Here is a 21,680-nt window from a genome sequence, read left to right as displayed (position 1 = left end):
TAATCTTATTGATGATTAAACAATAAAATAATATCTTTTACACACATTATTAACACATTTCTTCATTCTTATATCTCTTCTATATAAAAAGTGTGTAGATAACGGAAATTCTTGGTTTAATGGAATTATTATAAAACTTTGTTAAGTTTGACGGCTTTTAAGAATCTGACGTTAACTTTAACAGACTTGCTTTAAATAATTAAAAAAGTTAAAGTAACACGAGGATAACGTCAGAAATATGATGGTATTCTTCTATATAAACTTTTTAAGTACTGTATATTTTTGGGCTGTTAAAAAAATCTATTAACGTCATTAGGAAAAATCCCACAATTGATATTTTTATTTCAAATTTTAAACTTTTATTTCAAATGGAATTATTATAAAACTCTGTTAAGTTTGACGGCTTTTAAGAATCTGACAACGTAAGGAATATGATGGTATTCTTCTATATAAACTTTTTAAGTACACGTGCATATTTCTAGACTGTCGAAAAAAATCTGCTAACGTCATTAGAAAAAATCCCACAATTGATATTTTTATTTCAATTTTTAAACTTTTATTTAAAATAATAAAAATATTTATAGGCCTTGATTTTTTTATTTTAATTATTTTTTTATTTTAAAAAGAAAACGTCAGTTAACATTACCGAGTGTATAATCTGTTTCATCTAGATATTTTAAAAAAATTCAAGTTTAATTTTTTTTTTTTTAAATATCTTTAATTTAACAGTACTCCTATATAAGAGTCACCTTATCAAATATAATTTATCTCTCTCGAAACTCTATCAATTGTGAGTACATTGACTACATTGTTAGGCTACCTTATCAAATATAATTTCTCTCTCTCCAAACTCTATCAATTGTGAGTGGATTGACTACATTGTTAGGCTGGAGTTGAACAAGAGAACACGGTAAATATTTTTGTCACACAAAATCACATCTCAAATTCTTTATAATCATCCATTATTGATTTACTATACAATTTTCACATAAATAATTACATCTCAATTTACTATCCAATTTTTTATCAAATAATTGCATCTCAAATTCTTTATAATCATAAATCATTGATTCAGTAACTATTTTTTTCACAAATCAGGTGGTGGTCAATCTTCACAGCAAAGTCCCAAGATAAGTTGACACATAAAAATAATGCAAATTCAAATTTTTTAAACAATTTACTGTATTCACTTATCAATTACTCTATATCATAGATCATTGATTTACTAACCATTTTTTTTCTGAAATTAGGTGGTCATTCTAAGCAAAGTGACAAGGTAAATCGACAGTCAAAAATAATGTAAATTGAAAATGTTTAAACAAATTACTCAATTCAATAATTAATTACTTTATGCATCTTATTCAAAATAAAATTTTATCTCAAATGAGGCAGTGAAATGCCATCTTATACAAATTCAATTATAAAGTACCATATTCATCTTATAGAAATTTGGTTTTTTTCTCTAATCAGGTAGTTATTCACAAATCAGTGCAGTAAGTTCATATAAGATAAGGTTCAACAAATCACAAGGTATCTTCTTATACAAATTCAATTATGATATATTATGCTATGTGAGTAAAAATATTTTAAATGTTTTCAGTTTATAAATTTAGTGAGTTTAAAATAGTAGCAAAGTAAATAGACAAATAAAACCTACAAACATTAATAAGAATTTAGGATTGATTAGATCAACTATCAAAAAACAATGTTAATGCAAAAATAAAATACTTAGATCTAGAGCTAACTCATTAATACTTGGATTGTTAAAACCCATGTAGCCATTAAAAAAGAAAAACAAAAACTTTTAAAACTTATACTTGCCTCTGAAAAGTAACACATTAAAACTTAATATAACATGTACACATAAAAAATATAGTAACATAAATCCACCTATGCCAAACCATTCTCAGATCATCATATGCCAAAAATTTTACAAGCATAAATCCCCAAAAATGCTTACATTAGAGGAAAAAACAGAATTAAATTATAAAAATATTTCAACAATACTCGAACAAAAAATTAATCACACAAATAAAAGGATTTGAATAAGTAGTAATCAATTTAGTGAGTTTAAAATAGTAACACAATCAATTAGTAAATAGAGAAACAAAACATACAAGTATTAATAAGATTTTAGGATTGATTAGATTAATTATCAAGATTAAATAATACTCAAACAAATAATGCTAACAATGCATAAATAAAATTCTTAGATCTAGAGCTAACCCATTAATACTTGGGATTGTTAAAATCTTACATAATTTTATTAAAAAAACCATGCAACCTTTATAAAAGAACAACAAAAACTTTTAAAACCTATAATTGCCTCTAAAAAGTAACACATTAATACTTAATATAACATGCACATACAAAAAATATAACCTATGGCAAACCATTCTCTGTTCTTCCTATGATAGAGTAGTTAGGAAAAGTTGAGAAGAAAATAATAGAATCATATAAACAAAGATCAATCTCCTCAATTTGTTGGATTCTAATATAAACAAATATAATAAGAAATGAAGAGATCAAAAACAAAAAAAAAGACTGATCAGATTGAAAACATACTAACTACAAACAACATAATCAGATTTCAAAAAAATAAAACCCACTACAAACAAAGTAATAAAAACTAAATAAAAAAAACATCTAAAATTCTTGACCCAAAACCTAAATCCAATCCTAACACAGTTTTCCTTCAATAAAACAAAAAATCCATGAATAATTTCAAAAACCCCATGTCAAAAATCCAACCAAACCCAACAGACTGAAAAGCTTCACAAAAGCAGTTATTCATTCTTTAATTAGTTAAAAAAAACCAAAAATATATGAAATCAAATAGGTTGAAAATCTCATACCGGACAGCCAGAAATAACATCACCGATCGAGATTTAGGACCAAGTGTACCAACAATTTCTAAAATCAGTGTAAGGCATCTCCTTGGCTCTCTCATCATCAAGACCCAAAATGGTAGTATCAACCTGCCAAGGAAACAAAGTTACCAACTTGCACTACCCAAATACACGACAAACAGCTAACTCATAGCTCGTGTAACATAATACCAAATCAAAGCATTACCAATCTAAAAGTGAATTAGCAGACAACTTACCTTCATAGCTTTGAGTTGCTCCCCTTTGGGTTTCTTAGCCACAGTGATATCCGCATCAGTTAGAGGATAGGAGCAAAATCATCTTTTAATAGTCAATTTCGACCAAAATCGTTGACTGACGGATGATTTTAAAGAAATTTAAAGAAGAAAAAAAAAACAAGATTTTAGTAGTAATTCTAAGTCTTTCAAATAATAAAAATAATTTTAAAAAAGGTTTTTTCAATATAATAATATCCTTATATATATGTGTAGAGAGAGATCCAAAGATGATTGGCAAAATAGCAGTTAGTCTAGAGACATGATACTTACACTACATGGATGGTTTTGAACTATATCAACTGCTTCCCGATTGCTAAGGTATTCCCAGAGCCCATCAGATGCAAATATAACAAATTGATCATGAGGCTGCAACTCATGAACTGTAATAGATGGGTCAGCACTCAATATTGGCTTTTTGAAAGGTTTGCGAAGGCGAAACTTTGCATAAAGAGGCTCCCTGTTGAACTCAGCCTTTTTTAAATACACATCACCAATAGATCTAGAAATCTGCAACACAAAGATTTAGGAAATTATCATTCACATAACAAGATTATCAAGTCAAATCTTAAAACATAGTATTAGCATAAGATGGAAATAAAATCTGCATAACACCTGAGAATTTTAAAGGAATACATAACCTCAAAATAAAATCTGCAATAACACCTCAACCAAGTTTACTCATTTTCATACTTGACTAACAACAAATTTATAAGATATGATATCCTGTTGAAATATGATATATGAAAAGATGAGTATCACAATTCCCCCATAGTAATCAAATCACAAGCTTTTATTAACAAATAAAAACACTATATTTTACATGTACATGACCCTCATCACAAGTAGTAGCTATTATATTCAAATCCTTGCTAGACAAATGACCTATCAACTGTAAGTTCCATTACCAAAATAATTGATGCAAGAATCATATTTTATAGCAACTACACAACCACTACAACAATTTTTAGTATATATTACATTAAAAAATAGCATATATTTAGAAGTGTTATTAATGGTGGGTGATTAAAAACACACGGATTATTTTGGCACCATATGAATAAACCTCAGGCGCCAAATGAATTTTTTTTTTAAGTCCCAAATTTTAATCCCTAAATCTACACTCTCGTCTCCGTCTCTCAGCCTCACGAAGTCTCCGTCTCTCAGCCTCACGAAGCTTCCGTCTCTCAGCGTCTCTCAGCCTTGTCTCGTCTCTCCACCTCACGAAGTCTTCTCAACTTATCTCTGCCTCATGAAGACACACTCCAGAGTGGAGCTCTTTCTCCGCCTCACGAAGTCACGCTCCAGAGTGGAGCTTCCTAATCTCCAACTCAGTAACTCTCTCTAATCTCCAACTCATCCCTTACCCTAATCTCTAAGGTTGAATCCTAATAACCCTTTACGCCTCCTCTCTCACACTCAGTAACTCTCTCTCGTTCTATCTTTCTCTCTTAGCTACTCTCTCGTTCAATCCTTCTTTCCTTCTCTCTGTTTGTTGCGGGTGTGTAATAAGGTGATGGGGGCCGCGGCTTGGGTCATATGACAGGGAGGCTCGACTCGTGGGTCTATGGCGTGGCTCGCTCGTGGGTGCGACGATGCTTGCGGCGGTGGGTCTACGACATGGCTCGACTGGTCTATCTTCCATCAGGTCTCAATCTTCCATCTCTGTATTTCCTTTTGTTTATCAAGAAAATTCTTGGGGAAATTGGTTGTTTTGCAAGTTTGTACATTATTTTTTAATTATTTACAGGGTGTTACAATACTTTAGAAGTCTAATCCAAATTCTACATCCCAAAATCAGATACGATTTGGGGTTTGTAGATTCAAGTTGTTTCCGTGTCTATGTGAAAGTCAGATATGATTTGGGGTTTGGGATTTGAATATTGAGGTTGCTCATGGGTATTTCATTATGCTTACACTCCCTTGAATTCGTTCTCAATGTAAAGTGGCTAGAAAATCTGTATAAGAAGATATATTGTCATTTGATTATGTTTATTTTTGTATGCACACCCATGTTAACATTATTAATTTATTCGTTAAAAAAAATTGGTGACATACCAAACCAGAAATCTATGTCTCGTTATAGTCAGTTTGTCCCAAACCAGATGATGTTAATTAACTGAGTTCTGTACTGGACATAAATGCTGATATCCTTGTTTAATTTGGTATTTCTCAGATACAAATTTCTGAGTGTCTAAAGTCTGAATCTGTTTTCCAGTACCAGCATGTTTTGCTTATTATTTATTGAAAAGAAGATGTTGTCTTATATGAATTTATTTTTTGGCTTTCTTTTTAATAAAATGTTTTACTTGTTAATACTTAATTGCCCTTTCTTCTGATTCTGTTAATGTTCATGTCATATCAGAGAACTCTGTGTTTAAGTTGGAGATATAGGCACCATTATTACTAGAGAAAATTCTTATTGGGCAAGTTTGATCTTAAAGTTGGATTTTACTTTTATTTATTATTATTATTTTTATAATATGTTTAGTTAGAGATTAAAGCTTCATGGACTAGGTGATAGCACAAAAGGGCATTTGGTATAGTTTTTCCATTATGTAAATCAAAAGAAAGCTTTTGCTCAAGTTCACTCAATCTTCAAATGTGAGCAAGACTTGGTCTCTGATGTGAACAAATTATCATGCAAGTAATTGTAAAATCTCTTCAAACGTATAAAAATTCCACTCTTTAACCTTTGAAGGAGTGGGTTGTTATAAATCTATGGATATAAAATATATATATATATATCTCATTTTTATATAGCAAGACATTTCCATATTCATTATCTTCTCTCATTGTTGGGTTTTATTTATGTTTGTTCAAAAAACACTTCTACAGAGCACACTTAACTAAATACAAACTGAGTTTTATTTTGGTATGTTCTCGTTTTTTTTTTTTATTTGAGTGGAGTGAGATTTTGAACTTGAACTAGGGTTTTATGTTTAGATGTTTGTAAAGTCTGATGAGGCCGAAACGGTTTGCATTTTATGGGGGTTTGGGTTGATCTAGTTTTTGTGAAATTATGATTTTAGGGGTTTTATTTGGAGTAAGAAAGAAAGGAAATGTAGTGTTTTTTTTAAATGTACTTTTGCTGGAAATTGAAATTCATTGGGTTTGATTTGATCTTGGAATTGGCTCTTTTTAGCATAATCTTACTGAACTTTGATACTCAATTAAGCCCAACAGGTGTATGAATTTATGTTTAGTTTTTGGGGATAGAGGAAATAGAGAGAGATTTAGCTATATCCCTTACCCCATGAGGCATGAGCCTTGAAATTTGGATTATTTTAGATTGTGTAGTTTTATAAGAAATGGAGATTGAACTAGTTAGAGTCTATGTTAAATAAGAATTGGGAGTTGGCAATGCTCATGTGTTGGAATCATTTTATGTTGATGAAAAGAAGATTATCTTCTCTTATTAGTTGTTTTTGTGTAGAACAGTGAGGAAGATTGTGAATTTGGATGATCACATTGCATTGGTCTGTGTTGGGCTCAAAGCTGATGCTCATGCCTTGATAAACAAGGTGAGAATTGAATGTCAAAGCCACCAACTTATGGTTAAGGATCCAGTAACTGTTGAGTATATTACTCACTACATTGTTGGTCTTCAATAGAAGTATACACAAAGTGGTGGTGTTAGACCGTTTGGGCTTTCAACTTTGATTATTGGCTTTGACCCATACACAGGTGCACCGGCACTATATCAGACAGATCCTTTTGGGACATTTTCAGCCTGGAAAGCAAATGCCACTGGAAGAAACTCTAACTCATTACGTGAGTTTCTTGAGAAAAACTACAAGGAGACAGCTGGGCAAGAAATCGTCAAGCTCGCCATTTGTGCTTTGCTTGAGGTAAGTAATAGCAGACGATGCATATTTAATCTAGTTTCTTAAAATAAATGAATCATTAGAAATGATGATTATGTAACTCACCTTTAAGTTTTAAAAATTACAAGAACTTCATCTTAAAACTAAATCCACCTCTAAGTTAAAATATGTTAAAAAATTAGAGTAAGCTAATCTCAACAGTACGGCTGTCTTCACCTTTCTGTGTCCTCACTGTAAGGTTGTCCCAAAGCTTCACTGTAGTTATTTGTTGTTTTGGGGGAGCTTTGACCTTTGACTGTAAGTAAATCTCTCTCTTTCTCTCTGTATATATAACGTATATATATGACACTACTAATACCCTTAAGATGAACTAGTATGAGAAATAACTTAAACCCTTAATTTCATTGCTAAATTTTTCCTTAGTATATGTAAGATTTCTATGAATTTTAGAAGCTGCAATCCATCACGTAATAGTTTGTTTTCACCTCATGGTTATTTTCAATAGCATTATTCTAGTAATTTAGTTGTTTTCCATATGGTTATATTCCAGTGGCATTGTATTAGCTATTATAAATTCATTGTTACTTTTTATATTTATTTTTTCATCTTGAATTCTTTGCCTCGCATAGAATTGGAACCATATGTTTGAAATTTAGAGTACTGTGGCCACTTGTTTGTTATTCTATGAACACTGTTAACTCCATATATGCTAGTTAATTTTGTATGCAAAATTGATTTTGGGCTGTCTTCCAGTGGAGAAACTCAGGTCAATACTTTGTCTCTAGAGGCTGTAAATATAACCATTCCACTATATTTTTTTACCAGTTATTATTTTTTGTTTTTAGTTTCCCTTTATTTGAAAATAAACAGCAACTTAAGCTATGAAACTGTTTTTTTTAACAGAATATAGATTACTCTCTGTCATTTTAGATTTTTCTCTTAGAAATCCAAGTCTCTCATCTTTTTTTTTCTGCAATTTTGGGTCAAATCTGAATCTTTCTATTTTATTTCAATCTCTTGCCCTAACTTCTCTCTATTCAACTCTATTTCAGATTTTGTTTTTAGAAATTGGAAAATGTTGTTGAGCTGTGGGGTAAGCTCTTTCTTCCTTGGCTTTCATTCATTAGAGTTGGTGTTTGATTTTTTTGGGGTTATTTCAGTTTTACTTGAACAAATATACTTATCTTATCAATTTATTTAGTTCTTACTTCAACAAACAGCTTTAATACAAGTAAATGATTTATGGGTTGTTGGGGATTAGTTGGATGATTTATATATACATACATGTGTGTTCTTAGCTTCAGGTTGAGCATTTTTCTTAAATAGTCACTGTTTGTTCTTGTTTGGAATCAAAATCCCTACTATATATCTTAATAAGTATGGATGAATCTCAATGAGTCATATTTATATAATTATTTTTGCCTTAGGACTTTTTGACTCAGCCTACCATTCAATCTATACTTCACAGCCTACTTAATCAACCTCACTATATACAAAGGAGTATAGGAACAGACAGAAAAAATGCAAGAGTTCCTATTAAACCACACACCATAAACCGCAGTAGCCAAAACAGCAATAGAAAAGCTGTGCAGAAAACTCTTAGGCTTCCTATCTAACCACTCTTTCCAGCCAACATACTGAAGAGGCCAAATACCAGAACCCAGCCACCCTTTGAGCAGAGCCCAAACTTGCTGGGAAAACCAGCAATCAAAGAAAAGGTGCTGATGCGATTCCTCCACCTGCTCACAGACTGGGCACAACACAGAAGCAATAGAAACTTGGCACCTCACTAAGTCTTGCACTTTTGAAATATGGGGTTAATCTCACTTTAATCTCATTGTAGGTGGATTTACTTTTGGCTGCTTATGGCTGCTGATTTACATATCATATGTGTGTGTGTCCCTGAAATCTATCACTTCTTTTATCTAGGAGGTATGTTTTTCAACCTGATTTGAGTATCTTTGTTTTGGTAGGGTGTTTTCATAAATCCAGCCTTCATTGAGCCATTTGGACTTACTTTAATTGAGGTGATTATTTTTAACTTTGGTTTCAGATATTGATTAATGTGAAGTCCAACATGATCTCTTTTATTTATTCTACAAAAGGGAAATAAATTACTAATGCAGAAATAAAAAAGTTAAATAATGCAATTTGGTGGTGCTACTGTTTTGTGTTCTCATTAACAGTTGCAAAACATTTTTTTTATTAATCCAGACTTATTTTTTTTGTCTCTGTTACAGGTTATTACTCTTGAGGATGTAATAAAGGGAATTAAGGTATAAAATTGCTTGAACTCTTATTTATTATGGCAACTTTCCTTAACCAAATTTCTATGGTCTATTATTGTTGCAGATCATGAGGGAGACTTTGATATATTTGTCACATCTTAATCACGAGGACACGGAAAAGATGGTATGGGTTTATGGAAAATAAAGTAGTAAATGTATTGAAATATTTTTCATGTTTTCTATTTGTACCAAAGTTAGTACAAGCTTGTGTTAGCTATAGTTTTTATTTATATTTATGTCTAATAATATTTCTGTTATGATGTGACCTATTTTGAGTGGAAATTTCTTTCAAGTCATGTGGCTGCAGCTTGGGGGCTGCTGATAGTGAATAGTTTGAGGAAAAATATGAGTGGGGAATTTCTTTTATTGGCCATTCAATTGAAATTATTTTCTGCATGTATAATTATAATGGTACACCTTGTTTCTATCTTGTCAGACACTTGTAGAGAAAATGTGTCATTTGATTGTGTTATATATTATTTTCATTATAATTTCTATCTTATGCTGTCTATTCTTCTTGTATGATGCAGATGCTAAAGAAGCTAAGCAAACAATTAAGTGGCGAGGATTGGAATTGGAACAACTTAAACACATTATGTTGGGCAATAGGGTCTATATCTGGTTCGATGATGGAAGAACAGGTACATTTTTAACTTACCTTATAAATGTTATTTCTACTCATTTTCTATTTGTGGTCACTGCTTATACTTTCTGATTCAACTATAAACTCATCATTTACTTCTCGAGATATTGTCTACGTCCCACCTCCCTAGTTGTGATAATAGTTTACTTGGCATTTCTGTTTTGACTACAAAAAAATGTTTATTCTGATCAAAGATAGTCACATGTGTAAATTTGAGTAAATTTGAGAACTATGAGAAACATGGTTGGAGGTATACAACCAGTACTTTTTTGAAATCTTGTACATAATCCTCCTCTCTTTCTGCAGGTATGTTGTTGGACAGTACCCGAGGTTTCTAAGAGCTCACTGGAAGTTCCTAAAAACTATTGTGAACAAATTGTTTGAGTTCATGCATGAGACACATCCTGGTGTTCAGGTTTTTGTTCTGTTGTTGTTTTCTTGTCTCATTAACAGTTGCAAAACATTTGCTTGAACTCTTATTTATTATAGTGTCACTAAGTGTTTTTATTTGTTATAGCTAGCTTATTAAGTATATTATAATTAAGGAATCCTGAATGGTGTCTCACATTCTTTGCAGCAGCACTAAAGGCCTCTTTGTGGCTTATATCTAGCTTTAAAGTTGGCTTTAAAGTTGGGGTTAGAACAAGGGCTATAGACACCAATAGGTAACTAGTACAAGATCAAGAAACTAAGGCATATTTATAATAGTGAGTAATACTATGTACAGCAATTAATAAAAACACATTCAGTAATATTATTAGTGAATCTTTCTTTTTCAATACTACATATATATGGATCTGGCACAATGCTTCCTATACTTCTAGTGGCCTTTTGACCTTGTTTGGTTGTAGGCATGTGTTAATTTCATTAACATGTGTGTATAGATTCTTGTACTTTTTATTTATAACTTTGGCCACTATATTATAACTTAGAAACACTTAGTCTGGATCAAATTCAAGGTGTTGAGCTTTTTATTTCACCTTCATTCAATTAAGAAATTCAGTTACTTCATATTATTTTCATTCGCTGCCTACATATATTTAAATTTGTCCAGCCACTGCTTAACTGGCCTTTTCTTTTTATTTGCTCATGAGCAGTTGCTTCAACTAAATTGGGGAAGATATTGAACTCCTATGCCATTTTAACTTGTCCTTTCACTATGAATCTCTCCTATGCATTCCTAGTAAATATAACTTGTCCGATGCAATTGTTTAAATTCTGCAGCCAGACTTGAATGTGAGGGAAAAGATACTAATCCTAATTGACACATGGCAAGAAGCCTTCGGGGGACCTCAGGGGAGATATGCTCAATACTATGCAGCATATAATGAACTGAAGGTTGTTAGTTTATTAAATATTATTTTAGCATGTTAAGCTTGATACACAATTTTCTCTTGTTAATTACTTCGTCAGCCAAGGCATTTGGGCAAAAGCTTATTTAAGTTGATTAAAGTGTAAATATCATATGATCAACCTTTTTTTTTTTGCTTTATGCTTTATGTGAGATATGCAATAGCATGGGTTGCAGATGAATGTGAATGTTAGTTATACATGGTTATACTAGCCTACAAGGTATATATATGCTGAAGTTGAATCCCTTAGTGTTGTCCTTGATGCTTAAGTTATGATGAATGTTTTGCGTCTATGTTTGGTTGGGTTGTATTAATTATATGTGTTCCTTTTTCTGTTTAGAGTTTTTATAGCTAATGTGCTACTACAGTATTTGGAAAGGAACCTATTTTGATTTCTTAACTCACTTTTATAATAAAGTATTCTAAGTAATCTATGTATAAATATATATCACAAGCTACTGGAGTTGAATTCCCACCTCGAGAAGAGAGCAGTGTACCATTCTTTACTCCACCCCAGACCCAGCCAATAATTTCTCCTGTTACTGAATACAATGATGCTGCTATTGAGGCCTCTTTACAGTCTGATGCTTCAGGCCTCAGGTACTGTCTCGATGACAACTGACTTTTGTTTGTCATAAACATTTATTCAAATTCTTGGTACTTATTAGGTTTTATTTTCTTATATTAAACACAAGATAGATGCAAAATAAAGTTATAATATATAATTGCATGGTCAGCTGATAAAGTTATAATTAGGTAATTAACTTTTTTTATGTACTCTTTTAGTTTACTATAACTTTAAGTTGAAGCATTAATTATTTAAATTTTTTTGTAGCTAAGCAAATGGACTCACAACAAAGACAAGTGCACAAAGGATGATGAATTGAAGGATGGAGCAAGTTTGGTTTACTTTTGTGTATCTTGTAATGTTTCTATTTTTCATTTTTGAAGTAAAAATTGTTCAAGATTATAAAACTTTATTATGCTATGCTTTCAAACTTAAGTTAGAACTAAGATCTCATGAAGTAGACACATTTATGGTTTGAATTAGTTATTGTTTAATGTAATACTTATGGTTTATCAATCTATTGAGAATTACATTTTATGATTAATTTTGAATTTTTTTTATCAAAATACAATAATGAAAATCTTTTAATTAAAAAAAACCATATAAGTATACTTATCAAAATAAAATTTAAAATTTTATTACTATATGTTATGATTTAAAAACATATTATAAGTGTAAAAAATCGTTATGGTTGATATAATATAACAAACTAAAAATGTTATCAAAATAATCAAATGTAACAGTTGAAAAGTGTTATGAAAAAAGTATAAGATTAAACTTCAAATTTATAACCAAAAACTCTATCTAAATGTTATTATTTGAATATTATAGCACCTAAAAATGTGTTATTGAATAGTTTAAGATAACACCGAACATAACATTCAAATACTGTTATAGAAAACACTGGACTTTTAATAACAGGGGCTATGTTAGCATTTTCATAAGTGTTATCAATAGTTCTGGTTAGCAGTTTTTAAGTGTTATGAATACTGTTTTTTCTTGTAGTGGACGTTCCTGTCATTTTATATTCATCCTTCCTTTAGCCAAGAAGAAAGGGTTTAATGTTGCCAGACAAAGTAGATCCTGAAAAAGGATACTGAAAGCATCATTGACAAAAAGCCACAGCCTTTGAGTTCCAATTTTAGTAGCAAGAATAATACCAATATCAATACTACAAATCTTTTGCAGTAAAACAAGTACCTGTATAAGCCCTTTCACATGCCATACGTTATGCTTCAAAACTACAATTTGTGAATCATCAAGATGCATAGAATGCAGGCCTTCAAGAAGTTCATCAACTCTGATAACATCCATCATCTCACCCAAACAACCATCTAAAATCTCCACATGTAACAAGTACTCAAAAATAAAACAACTTTGATTTCAAAAAGACTTCCAGTACTGAATTCTATATTACCCTTCCTTCTCAGCTCCTTGATTTGGACTACACAAACATCAGAAGCAAAAAATAAAGTTAATAAATCGTGCAATTTTAACCTCTTCAATATATTCTTCTAAGATTATTGAATGAAACCCGATAGATCAAACAAATGGCAGAAAAAACTACCCTTACAGTTTATTTTAGTTGGTACTGAGTCAAAAAAAAAATGGCAGAGGACCAAATAATCTAAAAACCCATCTTTCTTTTCTTTCAAATATTTTCTTTTAAACAGAAAACCCATGACCATACGCGGCCGCAACCGATGGAAAATAAGAGTAAAAATCAACAAAATACAAAAGGAGATGTTTGACAAAGAGGGGTCAAAGGGAACTTTTTTTCTCATGAAAGAAGTGTAATTGTTCGGCTATTTAGAAATCCAGAAGGGTTTATTTCCTTAGTTCACATTGAAAAACTAAACAACCCAAAGTTAAACGAATTGCCGAAATCATGAAAATTCAACTACTTTCTGCTAAATTCAAAAGGCATAAAAATAAATAAATTAATTAAAGATAAGGAGAAAGAGTCTTACTCGATAATGCCTAATACACTTAGCAAGAACACCACAATCGACAAACTCAATCGTATTGCAGACGATAATGCAAAAACAGAGTACCTATTCCATTTCATAACCTAAACACTATATGAACAATAAAAATACATTCTACAACACATCAAACGAGACAATGCAAAGCCAGAACGATAAGCCAAACAAACAAACAAAAGACTCACACGGCTTGCATCAGGATCTAGCCATGTCTGTGAATTCTGAGAATCTGAAACCGCCTTGGGAGAGACGATCCTGGGCGCTCTATTGGAGGAAGAAGCAGCTCTGGTGCGGCTGGGAGTGGCAATTGAGGAAGAAGCACTGCACGTTGCTTTAAGGCAGCCAGAAATAACTAGAAGCCTCCATCCTTATGAAACGTATAGTTTGCAATTTTAGACAGAGGAGGGGGAGGGAGACAAGGTTTAGACAGAGGAGACAGAGGAGAGGGGAGGGAGACGAGGTTTAGATAGAGGAGAGGGGAGGGAGACGGCTAGGTTTAGAAATGAAATGTGGTGGGGGTAGAATGATTTATATTTATACTAGGGTTTGGTAGTTAGGGTTTGATTATTGGGCTTCAGTTAATTAGTTTGGGTTTGGCCCAATAGTCTTTAATTATTGGACTTGAGTTAATTAGTTTGGGTTTGGTCCAATAAAGTGTAATTTTTATTACCAAATCCAAAATTTATACTATAAAAGATTAATAACTAAAAATTTATAGTCAAAATTTATAACTTAGTTAAACAAAATTTGTATTTATATATATTTAAATTAATTAAAATTAAATTATCTAGGTATACAAAATTTGGAATATATTATTATCATCATATAATATTAATAATTATGTTATTTTGGATATATATTAATAATAATATTCCTAATATATAAATTGTATATCTTAATAAATATATAAATATTATTGTTATTAATTTCCATATATATATATATATATACTAGATACAAGCAATGTGTACTGTGCACGTTTGTTTAGTTTTATTTAAAAAAATTATTAATTATTTTTATTAAATTTATATTAATGTCATATAAATTTCAATTCAATATTATATTTTAATTAAATAATTTATTTATTTTTGTTTAAGTTTATATTTGTTATAGTTTTTGAATTTGGGAGGGACAACAAGAGATCATATATTATATGTTTAATGTAATATTAAATATTATGCGTGGAATTTAAATTTAAGTTTCTTGTTAATTTAAAAAAAAAAAACAAATTGTTGCTAATTCACAGTAGATTATATTATATATTTAATATGATATTATTCTAATAAGTTAGTTTAAGTTTAATTAAATTATATTTAAGTTATAAAACATATCATCTTATTATTTTTAAATAATTATTATTGTAAAATATCTCAAAAATATCATATTTTAATTTGTTTAATTATTTATTATTTTTAAATAATTATTATTGTACAATATCTCAAAAATATCTTATTTTAATTTTTTAATTATTTATTTTATTTTATTTAAGTTTAAGTGTTTACAAACTACCGTTAAATATAAGAATATTATGTTAAATATAAGAATATTCCGTTAAAGTTAACCTTAAAAAAATAAAAAACCGTTAAAACCAAGAATTTCCGTTATCTACACATTTATTATATAGAAGATAAATAACATAGTTTGGTAGATTAACATATTATTATATAAAAAATATAATTATATTAAAAATTTAACTTTATTATTATTATAATTTTACTTTCACGATTACACTCATTTCTATTCACCTTCAACACTTTAAGTGCTACCAGGTTAGTATTAAAATATTAATTTTTATTATTACATACATATTTAAACATATATGATTTAGTATATATGTCATATTTTATCATAGTTAAATTTAGTTAAATAGTATATTTAAAAACATATATGACATATATGCATTGCAATTTTATTTTTAATAAGTAACATCCAATTTTATTAATAATAGTAGTGTTTAAATATTTATAATAATAGTAGGGTTTTGGATTTTGAGTTTAATATTAATGTGGTCTTAGAATTTACCCAAAATTTATAGTACAAAATATTAATAACTAAAAATTTATACCCAAATTTTTTAACTTATATATTTAAATTAATCAACTCCTAAATAACCTAAGTGGACAAAATTCGAAGATATTATTATCATCATATAATATTAATAATTAAGTTATTTTGGAAAACAAATTGGATATATATTAATAATAATATTCATAATATATAAATTGTATGTCTTAATAAATATATAAACATTATTATTAATAATTTCTATATATATATACTAGATACAAGTAACGTGCAATATGCACGTTTGCTTAGTTTTATTTATAGAATTTATTAATTATTTTTATTAAATTTATATTAATGTCATATAAATTTTGAAATAAATATCATATTTTAATTAAATAATTTATTTATTTTGTTCAAGTTTATGTTTGTTATAGTTTTTGAATTTGGGAGTGACAACAAGATATTATATATTATATATTTAATGTAATATTAAATATTATACGTGAATTTTAAATTTAAGTTTCTTGCTAGATTTAAAAAAAAAACAATTTGTTGTTAATTCACAGTAGATTATATTATATGTTTAATGTGATATTATTCTAATAAGTGAGTTTAAGTTTAATTAAATTTTATTTAAGTTATAAAACGTTTGATTTTATTATTTTTAAATAATTATCATTGTAAATATCTCAAAAATATAATATTTTAATTTGTTTAATTATTTATTATTTTAAAATAATTATCATTGTAAAATATCTTAAAAATATCATATTTTAATTTGTTTAATTATTTATTATTTTTAAATAATTATCATTGTAAAATATCTCACAAATATCATATTTTAATTTTTTTTAATTATTTATTTTATTTTATTTATATTTAAGTATTTACAAACTACCGTTAAATATAAGAATATTCTGTTAAAGTTAACATAAAAAAATAAAAAACCGTTAAAACCAATCATTTCTGTTATCTACACACTTATTATATAGAAGAGATAACATAGTTTGGTGGATTAACATATTCTTATATAAAAAAATAATTACATTAAAAATTTAACTTTATTTTTATAATAATTTTACTTTCAGGATTACACTCATTTCTATTCACATTCAACACTTTGAGTGCTACCAGGTTAGTATTAAAATATTAATTTTATATTATTACATACATAATTGGAAGTTGCTTGGAATATGAAAATTTAGTTGATTAGTACATTTGAAAACATATTTTATCATTTAATTATTTATTCTATACTATGATATGATATATTTGTTATTTTATTCCTGTAGAAATATATCTTACAGTTGAAACATATACTACATTCATTGACATAATGGAAAATGGTAAGATTTCATTAATAATAGTTTAAAAAAAATTAGAAACCTAAAAAAAATTATGAACTTTATATTTGAAATTTTTTCCTTTTTGAAGATCATGACAAACCACCTACAAGAAGAATTTCATATAAAGATTTTTCGGAAGAAAAAAAGGAAGAAATTCGTAGAAAACAAAGAGAGAGATATGCTAAACAGAAAGCATTAAAAACCAATTCAATTCGTATAAATGATACGGAATCATCAAATAACGATGATTTGGACACATTTGATAATGATCGTACGACAGTATTGATTACTCAACATTCAAATATTGGTGTTCAATATACGAACAATATTGAACATGTTAGTCATCTTCAAAGAGTATCAAAGAGACAACGAAATTCTCATACTCATACTGACATCAATGAAGAGGGATCGTCTCGTGAAGTCTTAATCTATTCCAATCTTGATCGCACCGGGCTAATTCATTCAGAGCCAAATTCATCTATAAATGTATTTATCCAACAGGTTTTCCTGAAATTATTTTTCTCAATAGTCTAATTCAACCATCCTTCTATTCATTTTTTCTTAACATTTCAAATTTTTTTATGAATAGGATCCATATGTCGTACGACAGGATGTAATCTATGAAACAAACATACCAAGATCTTGTAGGGGTAAGGCATTAATATAAAATTAGTTAGTTTTTCAAAATTAGTCATCAAAACAATATGGACAGTTTCATTTTGTTTTCTAATTAGTCATTCTCATCAAAATAGGCCAATCGCAAACGCGTTCTACTGGATTTAGACAATTGCTAGAAGTAGTGCCATCTGAACCGTATTCACTTCCATTAGTGCCTAGCTGTTGACATTGTAAAGCAAAGCGATTCTGCCATGAAACAACTGGGTTTTGTTGTGCTGATGGAAAAATTTCTCTGGCCACAAATAATGTACCAAATGAGCTTTATGCGCTGTTTACATCCAACAATAGTGAATCTCAACATTTCCGAACATACATTCGGACTTATAACAATAAGTTTGCGTTTACATCGTTCGGTGTTAATTTTGATAAAGAACTTTGTCGAAGAAATAGAGGAATATATACTTTCAGAACCCAAGGACAAATCTATCACTACATAAACGACTTGCTCCCTTCCAATAGTCATCCTTCTTATCTCCAATTATATTTCTACGACACGGAGCATGAATTACAAAATCGAATTTCTGATTCAGACAGAATGGAGCCATCAATTGTAACCCAGCTCATCAAAATTCTTCAGATCAATCCTTATTCTATTTTTTTTTTGTTCACTTGGAGATATCCCTGATTTGGAAAAACATATCATTCATATAAAAACAGATGCTGGGCTTGATCAACGTGTATTCAATGCCCCTACATCCTCACAAGTTGCAGCGATATGGGTCGAAAATGATGATAGAGATCAACCAAGAGGACGTAACATTCTTGTGTATAACCATTCTGGTGGAAATCATAAAGTTCAGTATTACTTTGGGTGTTATGATCCACTGCAATATCCAATATTATTTCCTTTCGGTGATATTGGTTGGAATCAAGGGATTCAAAGGATTAGAGGAAGCAGATCAAAGTACAACGAAACAAACCCATCAATAAATCCTCAAGAATCAGCCACTGCAGAAGAACTACTTGCAACAGAAGAGCGAGGTTAGACTGTGGTATTAAAAATTTAGAAAAATACATTTAGTATATAAACATCCAAGTTAGTAACATTTCCTTGACATTCATCTTTTGTAGGATTAAACCAACAAAGAAAGTGCCCAACAGTTTCATGTCGCGAATATTATTGCTACAAGTTGCAAATAAGAGAAAATGTCAGATCAATTTTGCTGCTTTCTGGTTGATTATTGCAGCAGTTTGTAGTTGATATGTATGTGAAGATCGAGACCTCAAGACTAGATTATTTTAGAGGCAAGCAACAACATATTCGATCAGAGTTGTATCAAGGTATTGTTGATACAATTACACTTGGGGAAACAAATCCTTCTAATGTTGGGAAACGGATTATACTCCCATCTTCTTTTATTGGAGGTCCAAGAGACATGAGAAAAAGATATATGGAAGCAATGGCTTTAGTTCAACGTTACGGCAAACCTGACATTTTCTTAACGATGACATGCAATCCAAATTGGCCAGAAATTACAAATGAACTAGGTCCACACGAGGAGAGTTAAAATAGACCTGATTTGGTTGCTCGAGTCTTTCATGCGAAATTGGAAGAATTAAAGGACCAGTTATTCAAAAGGCAAATATTCGGAAAAGTGTCAGCATATGTCTATGTTATTGAGCACCAAAAAAGGGGTCTTCCGCATGCCCACTTTTTAATTATCTTACAAAATGAGTGGAAACTCCATGCACCAGAATCTTTTGATGAGATCGTATCAGCAGAGATACCTGATAAAAATACAAACATCCACCTCCATAACGCAGTTGTGAAGCACATGATGCATGGACCATGTGGAGTATTGAATCCATCAAATGTTTGCATGAAAGGAAATCGTGGATGCAAAAGTAATTATCCAAAGAATTATGCATCTGCAACAACTGTTGGAAATGATTGCTTCCCAATATATAGGCATTCAAACAATGGAATGTATGTGAAGGTCCGAGGACAATATCTAGACAATCGTTGGGTTGTTCCATACAACCCGTATCTCCTTGCAACATTTGACTCTCACATTAATGTAGAGATTTGTTCTACAATAAAAGCAGTGAAATATCTTTACAAGTACATTTATAAAGGTCATGATTGTGTCGCTTTCAACTTGGTTTCTGAAACAAACAATCAATAAGTTGATGAAATCCAATAATTCCAGTCATCCCGATGGATTGCTCCCCCAGAAGCAATGTGGAGAATATATGGATTTATTATCAATGAGATGTCCCCAGCAGTGTATAGTTTGCATTTACATCTGGAGGATCAACACCCGGTCACTTTCCAAGCAAACGACGATCTAATTAACATCCTCAATTTAGACCGTTCTAGAAAAACTATGCTAACACAATTCTTTGCATTAAATCGAGTAAATGAAAATGCAAAGAGATTACTGTACAAACAAATTCCAGAATATTATGTTTGGAACCATCAACACAAAGAATGGACTCCCCGAAAAACGAAAACAGTCATAGGTCGTATTGTTACAGCAAATCCATTTGAGGGTGAGCGTTATTTCATGCGAATATTGCTAAACCATGTAAGGGGACCGCTGTCCTTTGAAGATCTTAGAACAGTTGAGGGCATTTTGGCCCCCACATTTCGTGAGACAGCAACAATGCATGGTTTGTTACAAAGAGACAGTAGCTTAGAAGACTGTTTACATGAGGCATCTTTATATCAAATGCCATCCAGTTTGAGGCGACTGTTCGCAACAATATTGGTATATTGTAATCCAACCAATCCAAGAGACCTTTGGGAACGTTTTGAGGAAGATATGTCAATTGATTTCAAATCTTCAGAAGATTCTACATCGACTGCAAGATATCATGTATTAAGGTCAATCTCTTCTACAATTGAATCAATGGGGAAAAACATTAACTCTTACCATCTTCTTGATGAAGACATTTCTTTCGATGGAAATGAATTTCAATCTAGAGAAATTGATGATGAGTTGGGTGTTGAAATTCCAGAAGAAGATATTACATCTTCAAGATCACTTAATAGCGAGCAACAACAAGTGTATAATGTAGTGTTGGAAAAAGTTTTATCAAACCAAAATGATGCATTCTTTGTAGATGGCCCAGGTGGGACAGGGAAAACATTCCTATACAAGGCACTTCTGGCAACAGTACGATCCAGAAACTTGGTAGCACTTGCAACTGCTTCATCAGGTGTGGCTGCATCTATACTTCCAGGAGGTCGAATAGCTCACTCACGCTTTAAGCTTCCACTTGATACTGACGAAAAAACTACATGTTCTGTGAGCAAACAAAGTGCACTTGCAAACCTTCTTCGTGCAGCAAAATTAATAATATGGGATGAGGCACCGATGACAAGAAAACAACACATAGAGGCATTAGACAAAATGCTACGAGACATCAATGATTCTGACGTAGCCTTTGGTGGAAAGGTTGTTGTTTTTGGGGGAGATTTTCGACAAGTATTGCTTGTGGTCCGTAAAGGAACTAGACAAGAGCAAGTTAATTCCAGCCTGGTTCATTCTTACTTGTGGCCTACATTGACTAAGTTTTGACTAACTGAAAATATGCGAGCAAGATTAGATCCAATGTTTTCAAATTATGTGTTATCAGTAGGTAATGGATTGCCACCCACCACAAAAGATGAAATCATCAAATACCAAATGGGATGCTTGTTCCCTATGATGATGACAAGACTTCATTAGATCACTTAATACAAGACGTTTTCCACAACATTCAAGATTATTCAGGAAATATGTCAACTATGATGAACCGGGCCATACTAACACCAAAGAATAGTTTTGTCGATGAAATAAATGCATTGTTAATACAAAGATTTCCAGGTGAAGCCCAGCGATATTACAGTGTAGATGAG

The 21,680-nt window shown here is 30.5% G+C and overlaps 1 protein-coding gene and 1 long non-coding RNA gene across 2 annotated transcripts; one reads left to right on the top strand and one right to left on the bottom strand.

The window, feature by feature from the left end:
* Nucleotides 1-936: 936 nt before the first annotated feature.
* Nucleotides 937-13,097, bottom strand: LOC133800565 (uncharacterized). Its single transcript, XR_009876530.1, has 3 exons — nucleotides 13,021-13,097; nucleotides 3,107-3,652; nucleotides 937-2,978 (listed from the first exon to the last, which is right to left on the bottom strand). It is a non-coding gene; the product is annotated as an uncharacterized LOC133800565 (long non-coding RNA).
* A 6,919-nt stretch (nucleotides 13,098-20,016) lies between these two features.
* LOC133824737 (uncharacterized) lies at nucleotides 20,017-21,360 on the top strand. The gene has a single exon (XM_062257712.1). It carries the CDS (start codon nucleotides 20,017-20,019, stop codon nucleotides 21,358-21,360), a length of 1,344 nt encoding a protein of 447 aa, XP_062113696.1.
* The last annotated feature ends 320 nt before the right edge of the window (nucleotides 21,361-21,680 follow it).

The sequence above is a fragment of the Humulus lupulus genome, chromosome 1, assembly GCF_963169125.1.
Source record: "Humulus lupulus chromosome 1, drHumLupu1.1, whole genome shotgun sequence".
NCBI lineage: Eukaryota > Viridiplantae > Streptophyta > Magnoliopsida > Rosales > Cannabaceae > Humulus > Humulus lupulus.
Note: the sequence above shows the minus strand (reverse complement) of the source record. Positions and strands in the feature narration are given on the sequence as shown.

Bases quoted from the DNA above. Each gene is read 5' to 3' on its own strand.
- LOC133824737 (XM_062257712.1), top strand. From the start codon at position 20,017: ATGTGGAGAATATATGGATTTATTATCAATGAGATGTCCCCAGCAGTG.